This window comes from Trachypithecus francoisi, unplaced genomic scaffold, assembly GCF_009764315.1.
Source record: "Trachypithecus francoisi isolate TF-2019V2 unplaced genomic scaffold, Tfra_2.0 Lachesis_group9, whole genome shotgun sequence".
In the NCBI taxonomy this organism is placed as follows: domain Eukaryota; kingdom Metazoa; phylum Chordata; class Mammalia; order Primates; family Cercopithecidae; genus Trachypithecus; species Trachypithecus francoisi.
Window position 1 is genome coordinate 18,104,535 of NW_022681474.1, and position 19,691 is coordinate 18,124,225.

Sequence of the window (19,691 nt, forward strand, 5' to 3'; positions counted from 1 at the left end):
GAAGAGAAATGTCCCCATCTTTGCTCTGGGAAGCAAGTAAAGATAAATTTATGAAATTTTCTGATGTCAAAAAAAACTTTTTTTGCAATACCAAAGCAAAACATTAAGGCATCTGAAACTGAAGTATATCATTATTTCTAAATAAGAGTTCTAAAGCTCAAAAGAGATTGTTATCAAGCAGAAGTTAACCAGAACATTTTAAAAAGTTTATTTTAAGAGATGCATTTTTTTGCAAAAATGTAACGTCTTCTATTAATTAAAATAAATGAAATGGAAATAAAAAATATTAAGGCTCAGTAATTAAGCTTAAGCTAGAAAAGAATACATGTTATGAAAATGTAATTTTTTATTCAAAATATTCAATAGATTCATTAAAACAAAGGAATAAGAAAAAAACTTCAGGAAATAAAAATGTATCTTACAAGAATGTTCCACTTGGCAACTAGACTCTGCAGGACTCCCAGAAATACTAGCAGTTTCCTCAGTTGTCTTTCCTCTTAACCATGAAACCAAGCAGTATGATCCAGAGTGGTCACAACAAGCACTTTCTAAAATATCACATAAGGTATGACAAAGGAGTTCCTTCTGCTCTTCCTCTAAAAATAACCAAAGCATAAGTTATAACGGTTTCCTCTGAAAAAAAAAAAAAAATTCTGTCATGAATAACAATAGTAAGAACGTGTTAATAATGAAAATCAAGCATTTTAAAAACAGGGAAAAAATCTCTAAATAGATTTTAAATTATGTTTTAGAAAAACAATGTGTTTGTGGATTGAAATATCACTTTAAATAAAGCCATCCAAACAAAACAAAGTAGAAAAAGAATCCTGAAAAATGCAGAATTAAACATTATGAAAGATCACAATCTGACACTGATCATCACTTTCTTAAACCTTTAGCAACTGCAGCATTTAAGCCATGAGGTTTCCTTTACTGCAGAACTGAGCACAATGGAAAGGTCTGTTGAGACCTCTATTTTCTCCCCTCACTCCTGAATTAGTCTGAAGTCCTGGATCACCCCAAAGGGATAATAGTGAGATGAGATACCGTCAGCACCTATGTTACCACAATGCATTACATCAGCAGATGCCAGCGGTTAGAATACAGATTTGAGCATCCAAATTTGACAGAAAATAGCGCAAATGCTCAGACCATCTCTTTCTGAACCTTAGCCGCACTCTCTTTTCAAGCAGTATTACTCTCAAGAAGTAGTATCACTTTCTGAAGCTTTCAAAAATTGTATGATGTAAGGAGGTTTCTGTCTCTCCTAATGGATTAACAGTTCTTTAAAGGCAGGAACAATGTTGTTCCTTTATAATCACCACAGCATTTATGACACTTACGACAACGCTTTACAAATATTTTATCAAAGTGAATATAGTTCTGTGTAAGAAACAGTATGATAATTTTATTAAAAGTTCAACAATAGTATCTCAAATAGTTTCTTCTCTAAGATTTTTTTTCTATTTCACCTATTAATTTAAAACTTATGGAAGTGATACCTTACCTCTTGAATTCAAAATCATTAGATTCTATAGTCATGGTTTGGAACGTAAGCTGTTACATCCTTAGATATAAAACTGGGATTGTAATATGTCCTACTTTCTTCCAGAAGGTATTGTGAGGTTCACAGGAAATTGTGTACGTGAAGGAAAGATCTTTGTAAACTGTCACATGGAATGCAAATTCTTATTATAAGGTGGCATCACATCTCTTTGGGTACAGAAGTTCAAGTTACAGAAGCTATGACAGTTTCATTTGCAACTTCATCCAAAATTATTTGCAGTATTTGCATTGTGTAAGGCATTATACTAAAACATGCAGGAATATAATGATAATTCTGAGGTCTTGCCCACAGCTAAATAAGACCAAAAAAGAAAAATGACTATTCTTTATTGTATGCTGCCACCTAACAGTTCTAGGAAATGCACCATGTTTTAGCAAGAAGCCAAAGGTTTTTCTTAGTTATACCATCATCTCTTATAACCCCTGGTTAGAAAACCAAATTTGGAAATATGAAGTCACTGTTCACAACACTTTCTAAAACATTTTAAGAGGAAACTTCAGGAAAAAAAAAAATCCCATTGATACTTAATTTTCTCAGATAATTGTAATTAAACTATTGCTAATGAATCCTGCATAGATCATCTCTATTAAAGCAGAGGATGAAGCAAAAGTTTTTAAAAGACAGCTATCATACCTGAACAATCCCGCCAAGAAGACTTCTCAGAAGAAAACAGGAGCTTCTTCAAAAGAAATGCCTTTACACAATTGAAGCAATAATTAGTGAAATGCATTATAACTATACATCATATCATTCTTCAATTTTAAAATGGAAAAAAATCATTTGTACCCCCTTTGTAATCTTTTGATTAGTTCTGTAAAGATATCAAATGGGTTCCCCTCACATTTGACAGAAACTGTGCAGAGTTATTTATTCAGAGCATACTACTATAAACTTGATTCTAGATTCATAAAATTCTTCTTCTTCCACAGTACATATTTTCTGACAAGTAGAAGAATTAACTCACATAACAGAATAACTGAAAAGCACAGAAACTTACTCCTCTATTCACAAAGTGAAAGCCCTATAGAACAGGAACAAGTCTACATTTCATTTAGATTCCTCCAGGTAAAAGAAATCTAAATATAAAAGTGGTTTTGTTCCCTTAGCCTTCATCTATGACACAAAAGTAACACTATTACAGTCACCACTTTATTATCGGGAGCTCAAGATTAACGAAAAAAGCTACAAGATTCAGAAGAAAAGAAAAATGGATTTCTAAACTTCCCCTTAAGCGAGTCAATGATGTTACATTGGCTAGTTGATAAAAAGCTGCATAGGGAAGTGTCTCCTTCTCAAACTGTAGTTCAACGGTAGCTACATCCCAGTCACCTGACTTGTTTAAACTGCAGATTCTTGGGCTCCACCTACTCTATCTGAATCTCTAGAGGGCAGGTCCAAGAAAAACAGGTTACAGTGATGACTTTTCCTCACCTGTGTTTGAAAGTATTAGTGTACAGATTAGGAAGACTGCTTTTTAATCAGGCAAATTTAGGTTTGAATCCTGGCTCCACTATTACTAACTAAAAATAACTGTACAAACTTTAAAAGGTTACAGTGAGGATTATATGAGAAAATCTATGTAATGCACTTAGCATAGTACCTGGCACCAATAAACAATTCAAGGTATTACAACAAAAAACTAAGTAATATTCCATTTACGTAGGCATAAAGTCTACAAATACTGTAATCAAGTGCTTCTGATTTTTCCCCAAAATGGCAACAACCATCAAGTGGAACAGTATAACCACATCACAACATTTTAGAAGTGAGATGGGGAGATTGACTATTTCACTGCCAATACAACTACTGTTAGCATTCTGACATACTTCCTTCTCATGTTTTTTAATACGTAGTTTTAATTTTATTACAAGTGAAAATCATAATGGGCATATGAATGTATTTTCTGTTTTTCTACAGAATTCGTAAGTATAATTCTTAATCACTACTTGTCTATCAAGCTATTTATTAAAATTTACTTATTAAATTACACTATTGCGCATTAGATTGCTTACAATTTTTTTGCTACTTTAATATATAAGCTCCTTCTTAAATACAACTTTTCCATATTAAATATTTCTTTAGAAAAGAGTCACAGAAACACAACTATTGCATCAGAATCTGCATTGTCATGGTTCCAATTATAGTTTAAAATTCCTTCCCAAAATCAAAGTACAAATTTGTACTACATGGCAGCATATGAGTGTGCCAGCATCGTCCCACCCTTACATGCACTGGCATTTGTAATTTTATTTTTAAAGATGAGAAAAAGTAAGAAATAGAATCTAGTTACGGTTTTATTTTTACTTTTCTGGCTTCCTAGTGAGGGTGAGCATTCTGATTCTTTGGCCGTAAAGCATCATTCCACCTGTTACAACTGCACATCTATGCCCATTTCACCCCTGAATCTTAGTGTTTTTCTAATTAACTTCTACAAGTTATTTATATAAGAAAGACAATATCCCTTTATTGCTAATATTTAATGAAAATATGTATTAGTTTGGAAGTCACTGTTTCTCTTATAGTGTTGATGATACATTAAGTTTTCTTATGGTTAAATATTATTCCAAAAATATATTTGATATATGGTACAAAATGATCTAAACTTATCTTCCCCTCAAAGTGCTAACAAGTCATCTGGATGGGATTTATCAAACTTTATTTCACCACTGATCTTAGTTCCTTCTTTATTCCTGGTGTGATAAATTCCAGGTAAATTGTTACAGGTAATGAGGTCTATGATTATATTAGCTATTTGGTTCCATCATTTTGCCTATTCTTTTTAAACAGTATTATGCTCTAATTTTTATACTTTAAGAAAGTTTTAATATATGTACTTGCTCACTTCTGGTCATCCTTAATAACTTAGTTTTGACTTTTAAACTGAAATATTAACACAAACAAAATTCTTTACAAAGTGTACGTGACTCAGCCAGGCGCTGCGCGGTCGCTTATGCCTGTAATCCCAGCACTTTGGGAGGCCAAGGCAGGTGGATCACCTGAGGTCAGGAGCTCAAGACCAGCCTGGGCAACATGGAAAAACCCTATCTCTACTAAAAATACAAAAATTAGCTGGGTGTGGCCGGGCGTGGTGGCTCACACCTGTAATCCCAGCACTTTGGGAGGTCAAGGTGGGTGGATCACGAGATCAGGAGATCGAGACCATCCTGGCTAACACGGTGACACCCGTCTCTACAAAATACAAAAATTAGCCAGGCGTGGTGGCAGGCACCTGTAGTACCAGCTACTAGGTAGGCTGAGGCAGGAGAATGGCGTGAACCCTGGAGGAGGAGCTTGCAGTGAGCCGAGATCGCGCCACTGCACTCCAGCCCAGGAGAAAAAGCGAGACTCCGTCTCAAAAAAAAAAAAAAAAAAATAGCCTGGTGTGATGGTGCGTGCCTGTAATCCCAGCTACTTGGGAGGCTGAGGCAGGAGAATCACTTGAATCTGGGAGGCGGAGGCTGCGGTGAGCCGAGATTGCATCATTGCACTCCACCCTGGGCAACAAGAGTAAAACTGCATCTCAAAAACATAATAATAATAAAATAAAATAAGTAAATAAATAAAACTTTACGTGACTTTTTTTTTTTTCCTTTTTAGAAATGGGGTCTCAGTCTATTGCTCAAGCTGGAGGGCAGTGGCATGATCATAGCTCACTGCAGCCCTGAACTCCTGAGCTTAGACCCTCTCCTTCGAGCCTCTTGAGTAGCTAGGACTACAAGTGTGCACTACCATGCCCAGCTAATTTTTTCAATTTTTTCAATTTTTTTTTTTTTAGAACAGGGCTCTATGTTGCCCAGCCTGGTTTTGAACTCCTGGCCTTAAGCAATGCTCCTGCCTCAGCCTCCCAAAGTGCTAGGATTATAGGTGTGAGCCACTGTGCCTGGCCTATGTGATTCTTTTTTTTTTTTTTTTCCTGAGATGGAATTTCACTCTTTCGCCCAGGCTGGAGTGCAGTGGCACGATCTCGGCTCACTGCAACCTCCAGCTTCTGGTTTCAAGTGATTCTCCTGCATCAGTCTCCTGAGTAGCTGGGATTACAGGCGCCTGCCACCACACCCTGCTAATTTCTGTATTTTAAGTAGAGATGGGGTTTCACCACGTTGGCCAGGCTGGTCTTGAACTCCTGACCTCAGGTGATCCACCTGCCTCGGCCTCCCAAAGTGCTGGGATTACAGACGTGAGCCGTGGTGGCCCACCCGTGATTCTTAAACTTAATTACTACCTCAAAGATACAGAAAAGTAGGTTCAGGATTTTGAATATAACCATCACTGCATAGCACCCCACCTGCAAAAATAACTACCACTACTGAAATATACTGTATTTTACAAAACAGGAAACTCCTGTGGTATACCCTCCATTTAACTATATTCATGCACTACTTGCAATAAAAACCTTGCTATTACTGACCAAGAGGGGCAGTATTTATATAATCTAATTTACATATGGATATAACAAAGGAATCTTCAAATTCAGATAACATTCCTACTAACAACCAAAATTTGCTTCAGTTACTCAGTACAACAGCTATAATTACTAATTTATAGTTAAATTTCATTCTTCACATTCCATAATTCCAAGGCAAGATTCGGATATTCAAATTTTTCTTCATTTAAAAAAAATTCTCCTAATGCAAAAAAAAAAAAACTTAAAAAATGATCTATAAAAGATATATTTTCGAATCAGCCATAATTTTTTCTTTACAAAAATATATTTTTGGCAATGTAAATATATAGAGTATAACTTCTGAGAAACAATTTACTTTGAAGCCAACAGTTTAGCAATGCTTTTTTTTTTTTTTTTTTTTTGAGACAGAGTGTGCTTTTTCACCCAGGGGAGTGCAGTGGCGCAATCTCGGCTCACTGCAAGCTCCGCCTCCCGGGTTCACGCCATTCTCCTGCCTCCGCCTCCCAAGTAGCTGGGACTGTGTACGCCTGCCACCACGTCCGGCTAATGTTTTGTATTTTTAGTAGAGACGGGGTTTCACCATGTCAGCTAGGATGGTCTGGATCTCCTGACCTTGTGATCCACCCACCTCGGCCTCCCAAAGTGCTGGGATGACAGGCGTGAACCACTGCACCCGGCCAGAATGCATTCTTTATACCCAAAGAATAATAAATGCCACATTAAATATATATTTTCAAAACATGATGGTTAAAACAATAAATTAGCTGTAATTTTCATAACCGTTCTTTTATGACAGTTCTAAAGTTACACTGTCATTCACAGACATCAGTATTGCCTTAAACCGAGAATTCAATTCTTAGTTTTAACAATTTAACAGTTCATAGCGAATCAGCCTTTGAAATTCAAACAATGTAACACATCAAGATTCCAAATCAAATAAAGACATTTTGATAAATCCTAAGTTTTGTGCAAAGAAAAACTTTTGGTTTTTGAAATTGTTTGAAATCAGTTGTTATAAATTTCAATAAGAAAAGTCAAAGTTATAGCATAAAATAGTATAAGCTGCCAACTTATTTCAAATTTGAAAAAGTTATAGGCCATAAAAATATGAAATCATCTTCAACTTTAGGAAAATCACTTTTATAGACTGAACAAATGAAAATAGTACAATTACAGCGATTGTACCTATCTAAAGTATAACATGTTATTACTTAATAGGATCTCTATATTAAAGATGTCAAGAAACTTCCTAATTTTCTTAAAGTCACGAAACACCTATTATTTTTCCTTGAAAATATAGTCAAAAGGCCAGTGTTGTGCAACTCATCAATATTCTGAATTCATTTTTGTTTTGGATATTTATTGTAATATACAAGAGTAAAAGTTAAGAGTTAACTGATCATGTCTCATAATTACTATATGGAGTAAAGACATTAAAAAACAACAAGTATGAAAGATTTCAACATGTCCCTCTAAGGAGTTGGTAAAGGAGTCTATGTTACCTGAACAGGTGCAATAACAGCACAGGGGCCACCTTCAAACTGTTCTAATGCAGATCCCTCTGATTCACTAAACACAAACCCTAAAAATGAAAGCAAGTAGCAAAGATTAAAAATATAATTCAAGTAGCAGCTAAAAGAATCTTTCATGTACTTTGCTTTGAGAACGATCACCTATCACAACAGCAAAATACCTTCAAGTCATGAGATGCAGATTAAGGAACCTTTTGAAAAAAAACAATAGAACCTATGCTCCCCCACCCCAAAATGTACATAAGAGTACATATACCCACACAATGTTGCACCGAGGAACTCCTCTAGGAGGATAAAGTATGGACTTTAGTAAAATGACACTAAATCTGACTTTTCATCTGAGGAGGACTAGTTAATCTACTAAATTCAAACAATTTTTAGAACTCTTTAAATACCATATCACTGTATCATTTCAATCTTTCACTCACATTCTATAAGCTAAAAATTAAATGGCATCGGCCAAGCACGATGGCTCATGTCTGTAATCCCAGCACTTTGGGAGGCCAAGGCAGGTGGATCACGAGGTCAGGAGATTGAGACCATCCTGGCTAACACGATGAAACCTCATCTCTACTAAAAACACAAAAAATTAGCCGGGCGTGGTGGTGGACACCTGTAGTCCCAGCTACTTGGTAGGCTGAGGCAGGAGAATGGTGTGAACCCAGGAGGCGGAGCTTACAGTGAGCCGAGATCGCGCCACTGTACTCCAGCCTGGGCGACAGAGCAACACAATGGCATCACAGACAGTACATGTGCTTATATTGGCTCCACCTTAATTTACCTAACCAGCATTGATTAGGTAATGCTTAATTACCTAACCAGCATTGACTGATAGCCACTAGTAGAAGTTCTTCAGAGGGCCCTAGGTGAGAAGTTGGGAGAACCCAGTGACCATCTGGATAACCCTTTGAAGATCATTTCACCTGCTTGGGCCTCAGTGTTCTCATTAAAATAATCAATCCAAATTCCAAAATGCTAAGCATCTATAAATACCATTAATTGTTACTATTCAGTCATTCAGCCAAATCACTTCACGTTAATGAACATCTGATATTATGCCAAACATCTAGGATATATGCCTGGATGACACAGTCTCTGGTCTGGAGGAGCCACTAGTCCAGGTGAAGAGAGACATACGAACAGATAATTACTAAAATAAAGGAATAAACGAATGTTGTAACAGAAGAATGCAGAGTATTGTGGACACAGAAAGGCATGCTCTAGTCTATCATAACAGGTAACTTCGAGGCTCATCTTGAACAGCAATTTGCCAGACAGGTAAAGGTGAAAGAATAAAATTCAGCTACAGAAAATACCTTAATTAAAGAAAAAAGGTTTTCCAAGAGGAGAGAATGTTTATAAATCAGAGAAAATTTAACATAGCTAAAGAGTAGCATGGGGGTAGGATGGAGGTGTCAGCAAACGGGCAGCAGGAAAGATGACAAGTGGTTAATATTGCAAAGGGCCAAAGAGCCAGGACTTAACCAGCAGAGATCTTTCAGTAAAACAGTAATATCATCTTACTGGCCTTTTTTTTTTTTTTTCCTTTTTCCTTTTTTAAAGGAACAGAACCAGGAAGAAGTTGTTTCAACATCCCTATAGAGATGCTGCTGACCTAATGAAAGCAACATTAGTGTGGAGAAGAGAAAGTATATTCAAATAATATTTCTGAGGTAGAAATAAGATTTATTTAGTATGTTTAAGTGGGGCAATGGCTTGGTACAAAAGAAATCAGAGCTGTTTATGAAGTTTCTAGCTTGAGACACCAGATGAGAGCAAAGGAGAGGGTGCCATTCCATCCCACCTCCTCTATCTTCAATCTCTTCCAGAAAGCATATAAACATTTATCTCACATATTAAAACAAAACCTTAAGATTCCACCAAAAACTCCAACCAGCACTCCATCATTCTCGTCCTCCCAAAGCCCAGCTAGTCATCTATATATACCCTGTTTCAATTTTCTTACCTAACTATTTACTTAACCCTCACTAATCTGGTTTTCAACCCATGAGTGAACCAAACTCATTCTCACCCAAGTTCATCAGTGACCAGTACAGGCTAGTTACCAAGTCTTATCTTATTTAATCTCCCAAAGAATCAATCTGAAATGCTGACCACAAATCTGAGAAACCTTTGTCCCTTGGCTTTTCATTCCAAGTTTTGCTTTTCTAGTGTGCTAATGTTCCCCAGGTCTTGGCTTTAGGATCTAAGCTCATTTCATTCTATGCATTCTTCCTGAGTAATCTCATCTACTCTCAGTAATTCCATTACTGGTTATAACCGCGTAATTCCCAAATACAGCCCAGATTAGACACTCCAGACACAGACAGAGTCTAAGACCCTTAACATGGTCCTGTATAATCTGGCTTCTGCCTGCATCTCCCTCTTCACCCTTTGCCATTCTTCCTTTCAGACTCTGGGCACACTGAGTTTCTTTCAGGTCCTGAGATATTTCGTTTTCTCTCTGTCTCTTACCCTTTGTACATGATGTTTCTTCTGCTTAAAACACCTGCTAACCATTTCTCTGGAAAACTCAAACTTTTTAGGTTTCACCCTAAGATAAGGTCTTCCTGCTTCAAGGCTTCAAAACATATCTTGAACATGTTCCTTTCCATCCCATCTCCAGTTCACTTTATAGTTCAAACCACTATAATATTTGACCTTAAATACTGTCAAGAGTTTCCAACCACATCTCCCTATTCCTTCCTCCCTCCTGTCCAGTCCCCAAGTATTCAGCATAGTTGCCAGAAGAATATTTTAGAAATGGAAATCAGATTTTGACACAGCCTGCTTAAAACATTTCAATGGCTTCTCATTGCAATTAAAATAAAACTCAAACTCCTTTTTGTGGTCTGGAAGACACTGTATGATCAATCCAGCTGACTCTGTTTACACTTACAGTCATTATCTGCTGTGACCTTAGGTCCTCAGAACATCCCAGAGACTTTACCTGTAGCCTCGATGCTTACTGTTTTCTCTACATGAAAATGCTCTTTCCTCTACTCTCCATATAGATAAATCCTTATTTGTCAGGTCTCAGTTTAGGTGTTAATTCCTCAGAGGGATATTTCCTTACAAACCTATGTAAGTAGTCTCTCCCGTCATCCCCCAGCACAACCAGTACTTATCATAATCTGTAGTTATTGTTTGTTTACCTGTTAATCATCTGCCTTGCCTGACCGGTGTTGTATCTGTGTTACTGATCACTGTTTTCCCGCAGTATGTTGTATAGCTATTGCTCAATTAATGCCTGTTGACGTTTTGGCAGGGAAGATAATGGCCGTGTTTGTTTCTAGGAAAACCAAGTTCAGTCTCAAAAATGTGAGATAACTATTTGGCAACGTTTAGAAATCGGAGATGTAAGTGTGTAGCTCAGGGCAGGACTCAGGATTAGAGGCAGCAATTTCAATCACCTTAAACATGTCAGTTAAAAGTGCATGAGAACCTGTAGAACAAAAATAATGAAGTTGGGAACATTAAAAAGTGAGCAGAGGCTGAGTCGGCAAAGAAGACTGACAAAAATTAGAAGGATAAGAGAGAAGTACATTAACTGAGCTCTTAGGAAAAATCAAAAGCAAAGGGTAGTCAACTATGACAAACGCTGCTGAATAAAGATACAAATTAAAATACTAGATTAAGCATGTCACTGGGAATACTAAAAATATAAATTTACAGCACTGGGGAGAGTAGCCAAATTTTAAAGGTTGAAGTGTAATTCGGATTAGAAAGAGAAATAGTAAAAGCAAACTACAGTTGGCCATTCATATCCATAGGTTTGGTGACCACAGATTCAACTAAACACAAATGGAAAATATTTGAGGGTGATAAAAAAAAAAAAAAAAAGATGGTTGGGTCTGTCTTAAACATGTACAGACTTTTTCATATCATTCCCTAAACAATACAATGTAATAACTATTTACATAGCATTGACATTGTATTAGGTATTGTAAGTAATCTAGAGATGATTTAAAGCATAGGGGAAGTTGTGTGTAGGTTATATGCAAATACTGCAGAGCGTCTATGGATTCTAGTATCTGCAGGGGGGTCCTTGAACCCACTACCCCTCGGACACCAACAGACAACTATATTCAAGTTTGGCGGAAGAGAAAAAGGATGATAGTTTGAAGGGTAGTTGGATCAACAATTATTAATTTTGTAGGCTGAAGGGCATGACTTAGAAAAAGGAATGAACGATTATATGGAAAAGAGGAAGTTTAAGGTCTCCAAGTCCTGAAAAAGAGCTGAGAAAGACTTTTAAAGGTGGTCCACAGATACCTCTGGAAGTCCTAGAGACCTTTCAGGGGGCCCACTGGAGGTTACAATTATTTAAATGATAAAACTAAGACATGATTTGCCCATTTCGCTGCGTTGACATTCACAGTGATGGTACAAAAGCTATGGTGGATTACATTGCCGGTTCCTTAGCACAAATCAACACAGGAACATCAAGCTGTCCTAGTGGTCACTGTCCTAAAAAACACCCCCATACCCTCACACAATTACAGAGCCCATTTAGGAACACACTTACTGCTGCAGTCAAAACTACTAATTTTATTACATCTTGATCTTGAATACAGTGTCTTTTCAAAAATCTATTCTGTGGAACAAAATGGAAGCTACCCATAAAGCACTTCCGCTACACACTGGGTATGATGCTCAAAAGTTATCTCAAGGAAAAGTATATGTGTAATTTTTTTTTAATTGCAAGCTGAACTAGCTACTTTTTTTTTTTTTTATTTAATGGAGTGTTACTTTTACCTAGTATAACTACCAATAAGCTACAACTATTCAGACTTGAGTATCTGGCTGACATTTTCTCAGAAATAAGAGAGTTTGACATTTCAAGGAAAATAGCCAGTGATAAAATTTCCAGCTTTCAAGCAGTAACTCGGAAAACTTGTGTCCACCACTGTGAGTCTGACAGCTTCTCAGCGCTTACAGATCGTTCTGATGAGCTCACTGGTAACAGAAACAAACATGACTTCTAGTGTGGTTATCATGACATATATTAACATTTGGAAGATGGTCAGTAGACCAATAATTTCCAAGTCACTGATGCATACTGTTACAAATTAATGCACAGGTAAGAGATCCACTCGAACTGCAAGACAGACCAAAGGATTTCAATTTAACAGAGGATGAAAAGTTATGTGATTCAGTTTTAGATTTCGTATTGCAACTAATCTCTACAATACTCTGACGTGTCAAGTTTTGGTGTGGTATTAAAGAAGATTACGTGTAATTATCCAAAAAGGCTACTACCATACTTCTTACACCTTTTCCAATTACATATGTGAGGCCAGATTTTCTGCATCCACTTCAACCAAAACAATATATTGCCACAGATTGGAGAAGCAGATGTGGGAATCCAGCTGTCTTCCAATATGATAAACATTAGAGAGATTTGCAAAAATGTAAAACAATGCCAAAGTCTCACTAAGTTTTAACTTTTTCATATTGAAGTCCTCAATAATTTTTTTTTTTTTTTTTTTTTTTTTTTTTTGAGGCGGAGTCTCGCTCTGTCGCCCGGACTGGAGTGCAGTGGCCAGATCTCAGCTCACTGCAAGCTCCGCCTCCCGGGTTTACGCCATTCTCCTGCCTCAGCCTCCCGAGTAGCTGGGACTACAGGCGCCCGCCACCTCGCCCGGCTAGTTTTTGTATTTTTAGTAGAGACGGGGTTTCACCGTGTTAGCCAGGATGGTCTCGATCTCCTGACCTCGTGATCCGCCCGTCTCGGCCTCCCAAAGTGCTGGGATTACAGGCTTGAGCCACCGCGCCCGGCCGTCCTCAATAATTTTTAACACTGTAATGGGGACCTGAGTTCCAAAAACTTGAGAGCCACTGGCCTAGCAGAAGAAGTAAATTTTAGAAGACTTTTAAGTTAAACATATGAGGAAAAATGAAAAAGTGAAGAGGTGTTACATATTGAGAGTGAGAGGAATGAGAAAGGTACAGAATTGAGCAAAGTGTTAATTCCGAAAAACATAAGGAAAGAACTAACAGAAGCACTGAGGGCTCAGCTAAGATTTAAGTATTGGTGCTGGACACAATTTTCTCCAGCAATACATAGCAGCCTGGAAGATCAAAAATAGGACAAATGGAGAACTAGAATAGAGAAGATGCATGGAACAAATTTAATAAGGAAAGTGACAACTAAGGTTTCTGGTTATGTTAAAACAACCAAATTTAAGGTCCAACCTAGGAAGAAGAGATGAAATCCTCACTGTTTGGCCAGCTCTTCTCCTACTGAGAATAAAGAAAGGGCCCCAAGTGTTGTACCCAAGTGCAGAGGTGAAATTAAGATCTGCTAAACTTTTCGTGTATGAAATTAAAGTTTGAATTAGTAATGGATCTTGCCTTCCTTAAAAATTTAAATAATGTAACCCAATTATCCATGGGTGGGGCTTTTAGTTGGAACTGCATTATAGTGAGTTCCTTTGGCACTCTGAATATTAAAAATCCATGGAGAGAATTCTAAGCAGTTATGCTTCATGCCAATTTCTGTTTAATTCCAATATACATGTTTCAGTGTGTTAAGTGATAACGGACAAAGGTCATTAGAGCCAAAATGAAATAAAGTCAGCTAAATGAAAATTAAGTATTCTATCCTAAAACAGGACTATGCTAAGTAGACTTCTCTTTTTATAGTAAGGTTTTACTTAAGTTTGAATTCCTCAGGACACAGCATTACTTTTCTTGTCAAGAGTTCTCATACTCAATTATTTCCTAGTTTTAGAAGGACTTAACTTACCATAAATGGCTGTTTTTCCTGATTAGGTCTGAAACTATCCATCTTAAAACACCTAATCATATGTATACAATTTCATATCACATTACACAGTACCAGAGATCACAGAAAAGTCTTTCTCATTTTCACATTTTATAGCTCAGAACCAGGGTAAACCTGAGCCATGAACCTCATCGCAATTTTTCAATTTCTTGTTTTCATATTACTTACTATATATACATATATATACACATTATGCACACCATTTTGACAACTATAGCTTCTACAATTCTAGTCTTCCACGTAAACAAGGCTATAGAAAGACTTAGTTTGACATCCTGGCTGAGTCAAATATCTCAACTGGACCTCTCATCTTAAAAAACGAGGATAACTACATTTGTTCTTTGCTATCTTTCAGGGTTGTTGCAAAGATAAGATTTTCAAAAGCTGTAAAATATAGTATAAATATATTATGATAGACACTTTGAAGTATTTGAATAAAACAAATTATATATTCAAAGTACCAAGGAATTAATTTTGTCATATATGCTTACCAATTACGAATTACAAAATATTGGCTGTTATGCAAATCATAATTTAGGTATGTTGAAGAAAGGAAAAACCTACATAACAGAATGTTAAAACCTTCCAAAAACAAAAAAATATTTGAAACGATGTGATCCACAGTATTAACTTCATTTCGGAAGAAAAATTAACGATGCTGGTGTTATCATTTTATTACTTTGATAGAATAGTAAACCACATTAAAATCAATACCCAAACATGCCTTTAAACCTTAAATTAACCCAAGTGTATTAACTCCTAATATATTTTATATTTATATTTTAATGGATCCCTCATTTTTCCTAAGTTATTTGTTAAATCTCATTTTTTTTTCATATTATGTAACAAAAATTGTGCTACACTGAAAGCCCAAAACTCTAATTTCAGTCAACTACACCTACACGCCCCTCTTCCCCTGGGGAAAAAGAAAAAAAAAAAAAATCCACCCACTGCACTGCTACAAATAGTGAAAATAAGTATCTCTCTTTCTGACTAGTCTTTAGGAGAAACAATAAAATAACTGGAAGAAGGAAAATAATTGGAAGAAGGAAAAATGGCTTCTAAGAGTTTACACTCTCCATCAGGCGTCAGCAAACTACAATCCTCATCTGCTTTCATGTTTTGGAATGCAGCCACACCCATACTAACTATGGCTGCTTTTGCTGCAATAGCATTGATGAGCTGAGAGGCAATAAAAAGGCCACTCACCCTTTAAAGAAGTTTGCCAAACACTGAGCTAAGCAATCAATATTGAAAAGAAAATAAATTCCAAATAAGTCAAAATGTTTTTATTTATACAAGAAATACTACTTCTGTCAGGTCTAGCTGATTCTTATTTTGGTTCTGTTGGGTTGTGGTCAGTCTGCCCACTTCTTACCATCTCCAGTACCACTACTCTGGTCCAGGATGGCATCTTTTCTCCCCTGGATTGCTGCAATTGTCTCTTCTCTGATCTTGTCGTCCCAATCCACTACAGTCTATCCTCAAACACAGCAGGCAGATCAATCCTTTAAAAGCTTGTCAGGTGGTATCTCTCCTTTGCTCCAAACCTTCGAAGGACCCCCGTTTCATGTACAAGATGAGCGAAAGTCCTTCTAATAGCCTAGAAAGCTTTACATGATTTGGGCCATTTTATTTCTTACATCATCTTTTATTATTCTCCTTTTCCTTTATTCCCACTCCTGCCACACTAACTTCCTTCTTGTTGCTGGAACAGATCAAGCGTAGTTTGTGTGAAGTGTTTTGTAACTACCATTTGTTCTGCCTGGAGCACTCTTTCTTCCGACTTCTGCATGACTAGCAGAGTGACTCCAAGTGTTTGCTCAAACCTCATCTTAAAATAAGGCCTGCCCAGGACACCCCACCCAAAACTCCATATCTCCTCATCTTCAAACTATTTATTGTACATGTGTAATTTATGCTACATTATATTTACTGTTTGTCTTCCCTCCCACCCTAGTGACGCTCAACTGTAAGAGCTTGGAATACTGGTATAGTTTGTGGGAAGGGAGAGGATAAATAGTGCTAATGAGCTAAGGAAGTGAAAATTATATGCTACTCTTTAAAAAGTACTATAGGCAATTGAGCAGGAGGGAAGCAGAGAGGAGAATAAATTTTCAAGTTAAAATAAAACCCTGCCAACTTTAAGCCCTTAAATTACATGGCTTATTGCCTTTAAAATTAAAACTGCCCAAAAAAAGAAAACGAAAAACACCCTACATTTTTTTTAAAACGAACAGGATTTGTAGAAGAGAATTATCTAAAAATGTCAAGCCAATTAAAAACAACTATGTGCCACTCCTGCAGCTTATTGTTTTAGCAACCATATCAAAAGAATTTAAGTTGATCAATCAATGTAATTTCATAGATGAACTATCTCTAGATATAATTGTATAAATATTCACGCCAAACATCTTACACTTGTCTCTTGCTTCCAGAAGACTAATGAGACTGCAGTTGTCAACTGGAGACAGTCACAGACTATGAAATAAAGCCAGAGTTGATGTCACATTAGTAATGCAGCAAAGCAGTGTCTTGTGTCTATTCTCATAATCCCAAAGGACTGCCACAGCAATATTTAGCAATGGCCTCAAAGAACAAACAAATGAATACAACAGTTAACATACCAAAACCAATAACAGGACCCCTCTGATTCAGAGGTGATAACTTCAAAAATATATGTTTGGTTGCCTTAAAATCTTAATCACTGTAAGGCCTTGAAGACTTACATATTCAAAATATAACTAACTGCACTCTATAAACGAAAAAAGAAAGAAAGAAATCCTTTATTTTGAAATGGTACTGACGGAACTAATCCTGTTAAAGAATTTCTGCATGATTAAAGGTGGCAGAGCATTCTAGTAAGTCATTATAAAGTCCTATTGAGAATAATGATTATCCATCAAATAAACAACTAATTGTAATTGTCGGGAAAAAGCCAAAGAGTGAATTTGGCTTAGTCTACAATTAAAATAATTTAAAATAAATATAAAATTATTTTTTAAAATAATATAAAAAGAGCTACCATATACTGAGTGTTCACTATATGTCAGATAGTGTGCTAAGCGCCTACATTATTTACATGGCCTTTAATCCTCACAACAACTCTATAAGGTCTATTATCCGTACTTTACAGAGAAGGAAACTGGGGCTTAAATAAGTTAAACTGCATGAACCTGAATCGATTCCAAAGCCTGTGCTCTTAACCATTACTGGAACTGCTGCCCTGAATCTTCCTTGCATTTGCATTACAGTATAAATATAAACAGGGCTGAATATTATCTTATTCTATTCTGTAAAATGTTTTATAAATGTTAACTGATTACAATGGAAGTAAATTTTTTCTTAGTCTTTCACAGTATTTTAGAGCTGTTTACTATTAGAATAAGTAAGTCAAAATGGGAAGTGTTAAAATAAAATCTCCCTCTAAGGTGCCCAAGATTAGGTAACTGACATAATTCAATGTGGAAAAAAAAGAGCCCATGTCATTACATGTAGGGTTTGGAAAGTCAAAGGAAGATAATAAAAATAGAGGTGTATTAGGAATTGAGACCTGGAATCCATTCCCAGTTCTATCAATTTGTGCAAGTCTGGCCCAGTCATTTACCTTCACAACTAATTGTTTTCATCTGCAGAGCAACAGTGAGGGGCTAAATATCCCAACTTATAATACATCATAATTGTAATTTTACCAGCTCTTAAAACAAACATATCTGGGAGGGAAAGAGAGATTATGTAAATCTTGAATTTTTTTACAAGATACACGTTTTGAAATAGGGGTTTATATTTACTATGCCAAAATTCCCCCCAGTCTATTTAGGGAACAGGTGTTCTCTAAATAGATGTTTTAATAATAATATTGTTTTACATAGATAAATTATTGACCCTTCTGATTCAAGGTTATGCTTTTAACCTCATCATCATCTTTCCTAAGTCACCTTTAGGAATGTGTCAGTTGTTTGCCTATCGAAATTTAAGAAACAGGGATAGTTACCAGTATAAAGCGCCCAGCCTGTTATGGTGCAGGAATTCAATAAATGCTTCTTTTATTTCAATATTATTTGTACTAAGACTCTTTATATAAGTAAAAATCCTGTCTGGGTTACCGATATAGGAAGTACTATGATCCATATTCCTTTTTTAACATCGACAGATAATAAACCATATCCAAAACTGGGATACTTTTGGCCGAGAGTACACTTTTTAGCAAGCAACAGTGTTTACACAGAGTACTACACCTTACCACATAATGACAATATAAATAAAAAACTGCTTTTTGAATTAGCCACTTGGACTTTCCCGTGGACGTCCCTCCTTCTCACCAAAAATAGACCAACCACCACCAATAGAAGCTCTGTTAGGGGGTAAAGATGGGGAAGGCCACAGCACCCTTTGAGAAAGTGGCACCGGGGCACGGGGCGCACCTTCCGTGTCACGCCCTGCAACCCAGCAAGGGGCCACCCCCTCCTCCTCCCCAGCCGAAGGGCAGCCCGGAGGATGGAAGAGGCGCTGCGGGTATTTAGTGGCAGCTGTAACCTTTCTCCTACTCAACCTCTCCCGATCAAGGCAAGGCAGGGCGTGTCTAGAAAGTCCAGCTTCAGCGCTGAGCACGGCGACTGGAACAGAGTGCGGGGCGCGCGAGGGGCTGGAGCGAGAGGCGTCACACGCGGAATCTCGCAGGGCAAAGGAAGCAGCGGCTGTAAGTGAGAGAGCCCCGCCAGGGTACCTTGCGTCCAGCGGCAGAAAATGGTGTCCGAGAGACCGGGGCTGCTCTTGGTGCCCCACACCAGCTCCATCAGCTCTTTAGTCAGTTCGGACATGATGGGAAACGAGCGGGCGGGTCTTCGCTTTGCGGACTCCTGCCCCGGAACATGGGGAAGGGGCAACTCCAGAGACAGCGGCTGTGGGACGGCGGCGGCAAACGAGTTGGAAGGTGAGGCAGGAAGGAGAAAGGGCTGAGAGCCACTTGCAGAGACCGCGCCTGTCAAGCCAGGTCCGGAGAGCAGCGAGTTTTCCGTGCCGGAAGTGCTAGTGCCACTTCCGACTTCTCTTTAACTCCCGCCCCTTAGAAGCTGAGGGCCCGGAAGTGCCCTCCCCGGAAGTGAAATTGGAGGCGGAAACAGCCACGGAAAGCGGTGGAAGTAGCTTCTCTGCTTTCTGAACCGTCTGCGACCCTTTGGTGGGGTGGTAGTGTTTTATTGGGAGGGGGCGTCGGCGTATTTCTAACCTCCAGGAATACCTCCTTCCTCTAGGTACTGCTGTGGGCTCCGCTGGAGGCTCTGAGGCCCAGGCCCTAGGAACTAGAACATATGCCCCTTGCTTGTATTTTACAATATTAATTTTTTAAAACTAGAACTATAAGGAAATGGTTGAGTCACAGTGCGGTAACATCCTTGC

General features: G+C 37.5%; 1 protein-coding gene across 6 annotated transcripts in view; it reads right to left on the bottom strand.

Annotated features, from left to right (window-relative positions):
• MINDY3 (MINDY lysine 48 deubiquitinase 3) overlaps positions 1-19,347 on the bottom strand; it is an 82,502-nt gene extending 63,155 nt beyond the window's left edge. For 4 of the 6 annotated variants that reach the window (XR_004436783.1, XR_004436782.1, XM_033209808.1 and 1 more), the window contains exons 1-4: positions 19,021-19,341; positions 7,475-7,554; positions 2,201-2,261; positions 423-596 (exon numbers count right to left, since the gene is read on the bottom strand). Coding sequence is in view for 3 of the 6 variants with exons in the window: in XM_033209808.1 (XP_033065699.1) it covers positions 423-596; positions 2,201-2,261; positions 7,475-7,554; positions 19,021-19,114 (409 nt within the window). In the remaining 3 variants the exon portion in view is untranslated. Of the gene's footprint in view, positions 1-422; positions 634-2,200; positions 2,262-7,474; positions 7,555-19,020 lie in introns of all 6 variants that reach the window. The other 2 variants (XM_033209811.1, XM_033209809.1) reach the window with 2 other exon arrangements.
• Positions 19,348-19,691: the final 344 nt, after the last annotated feature.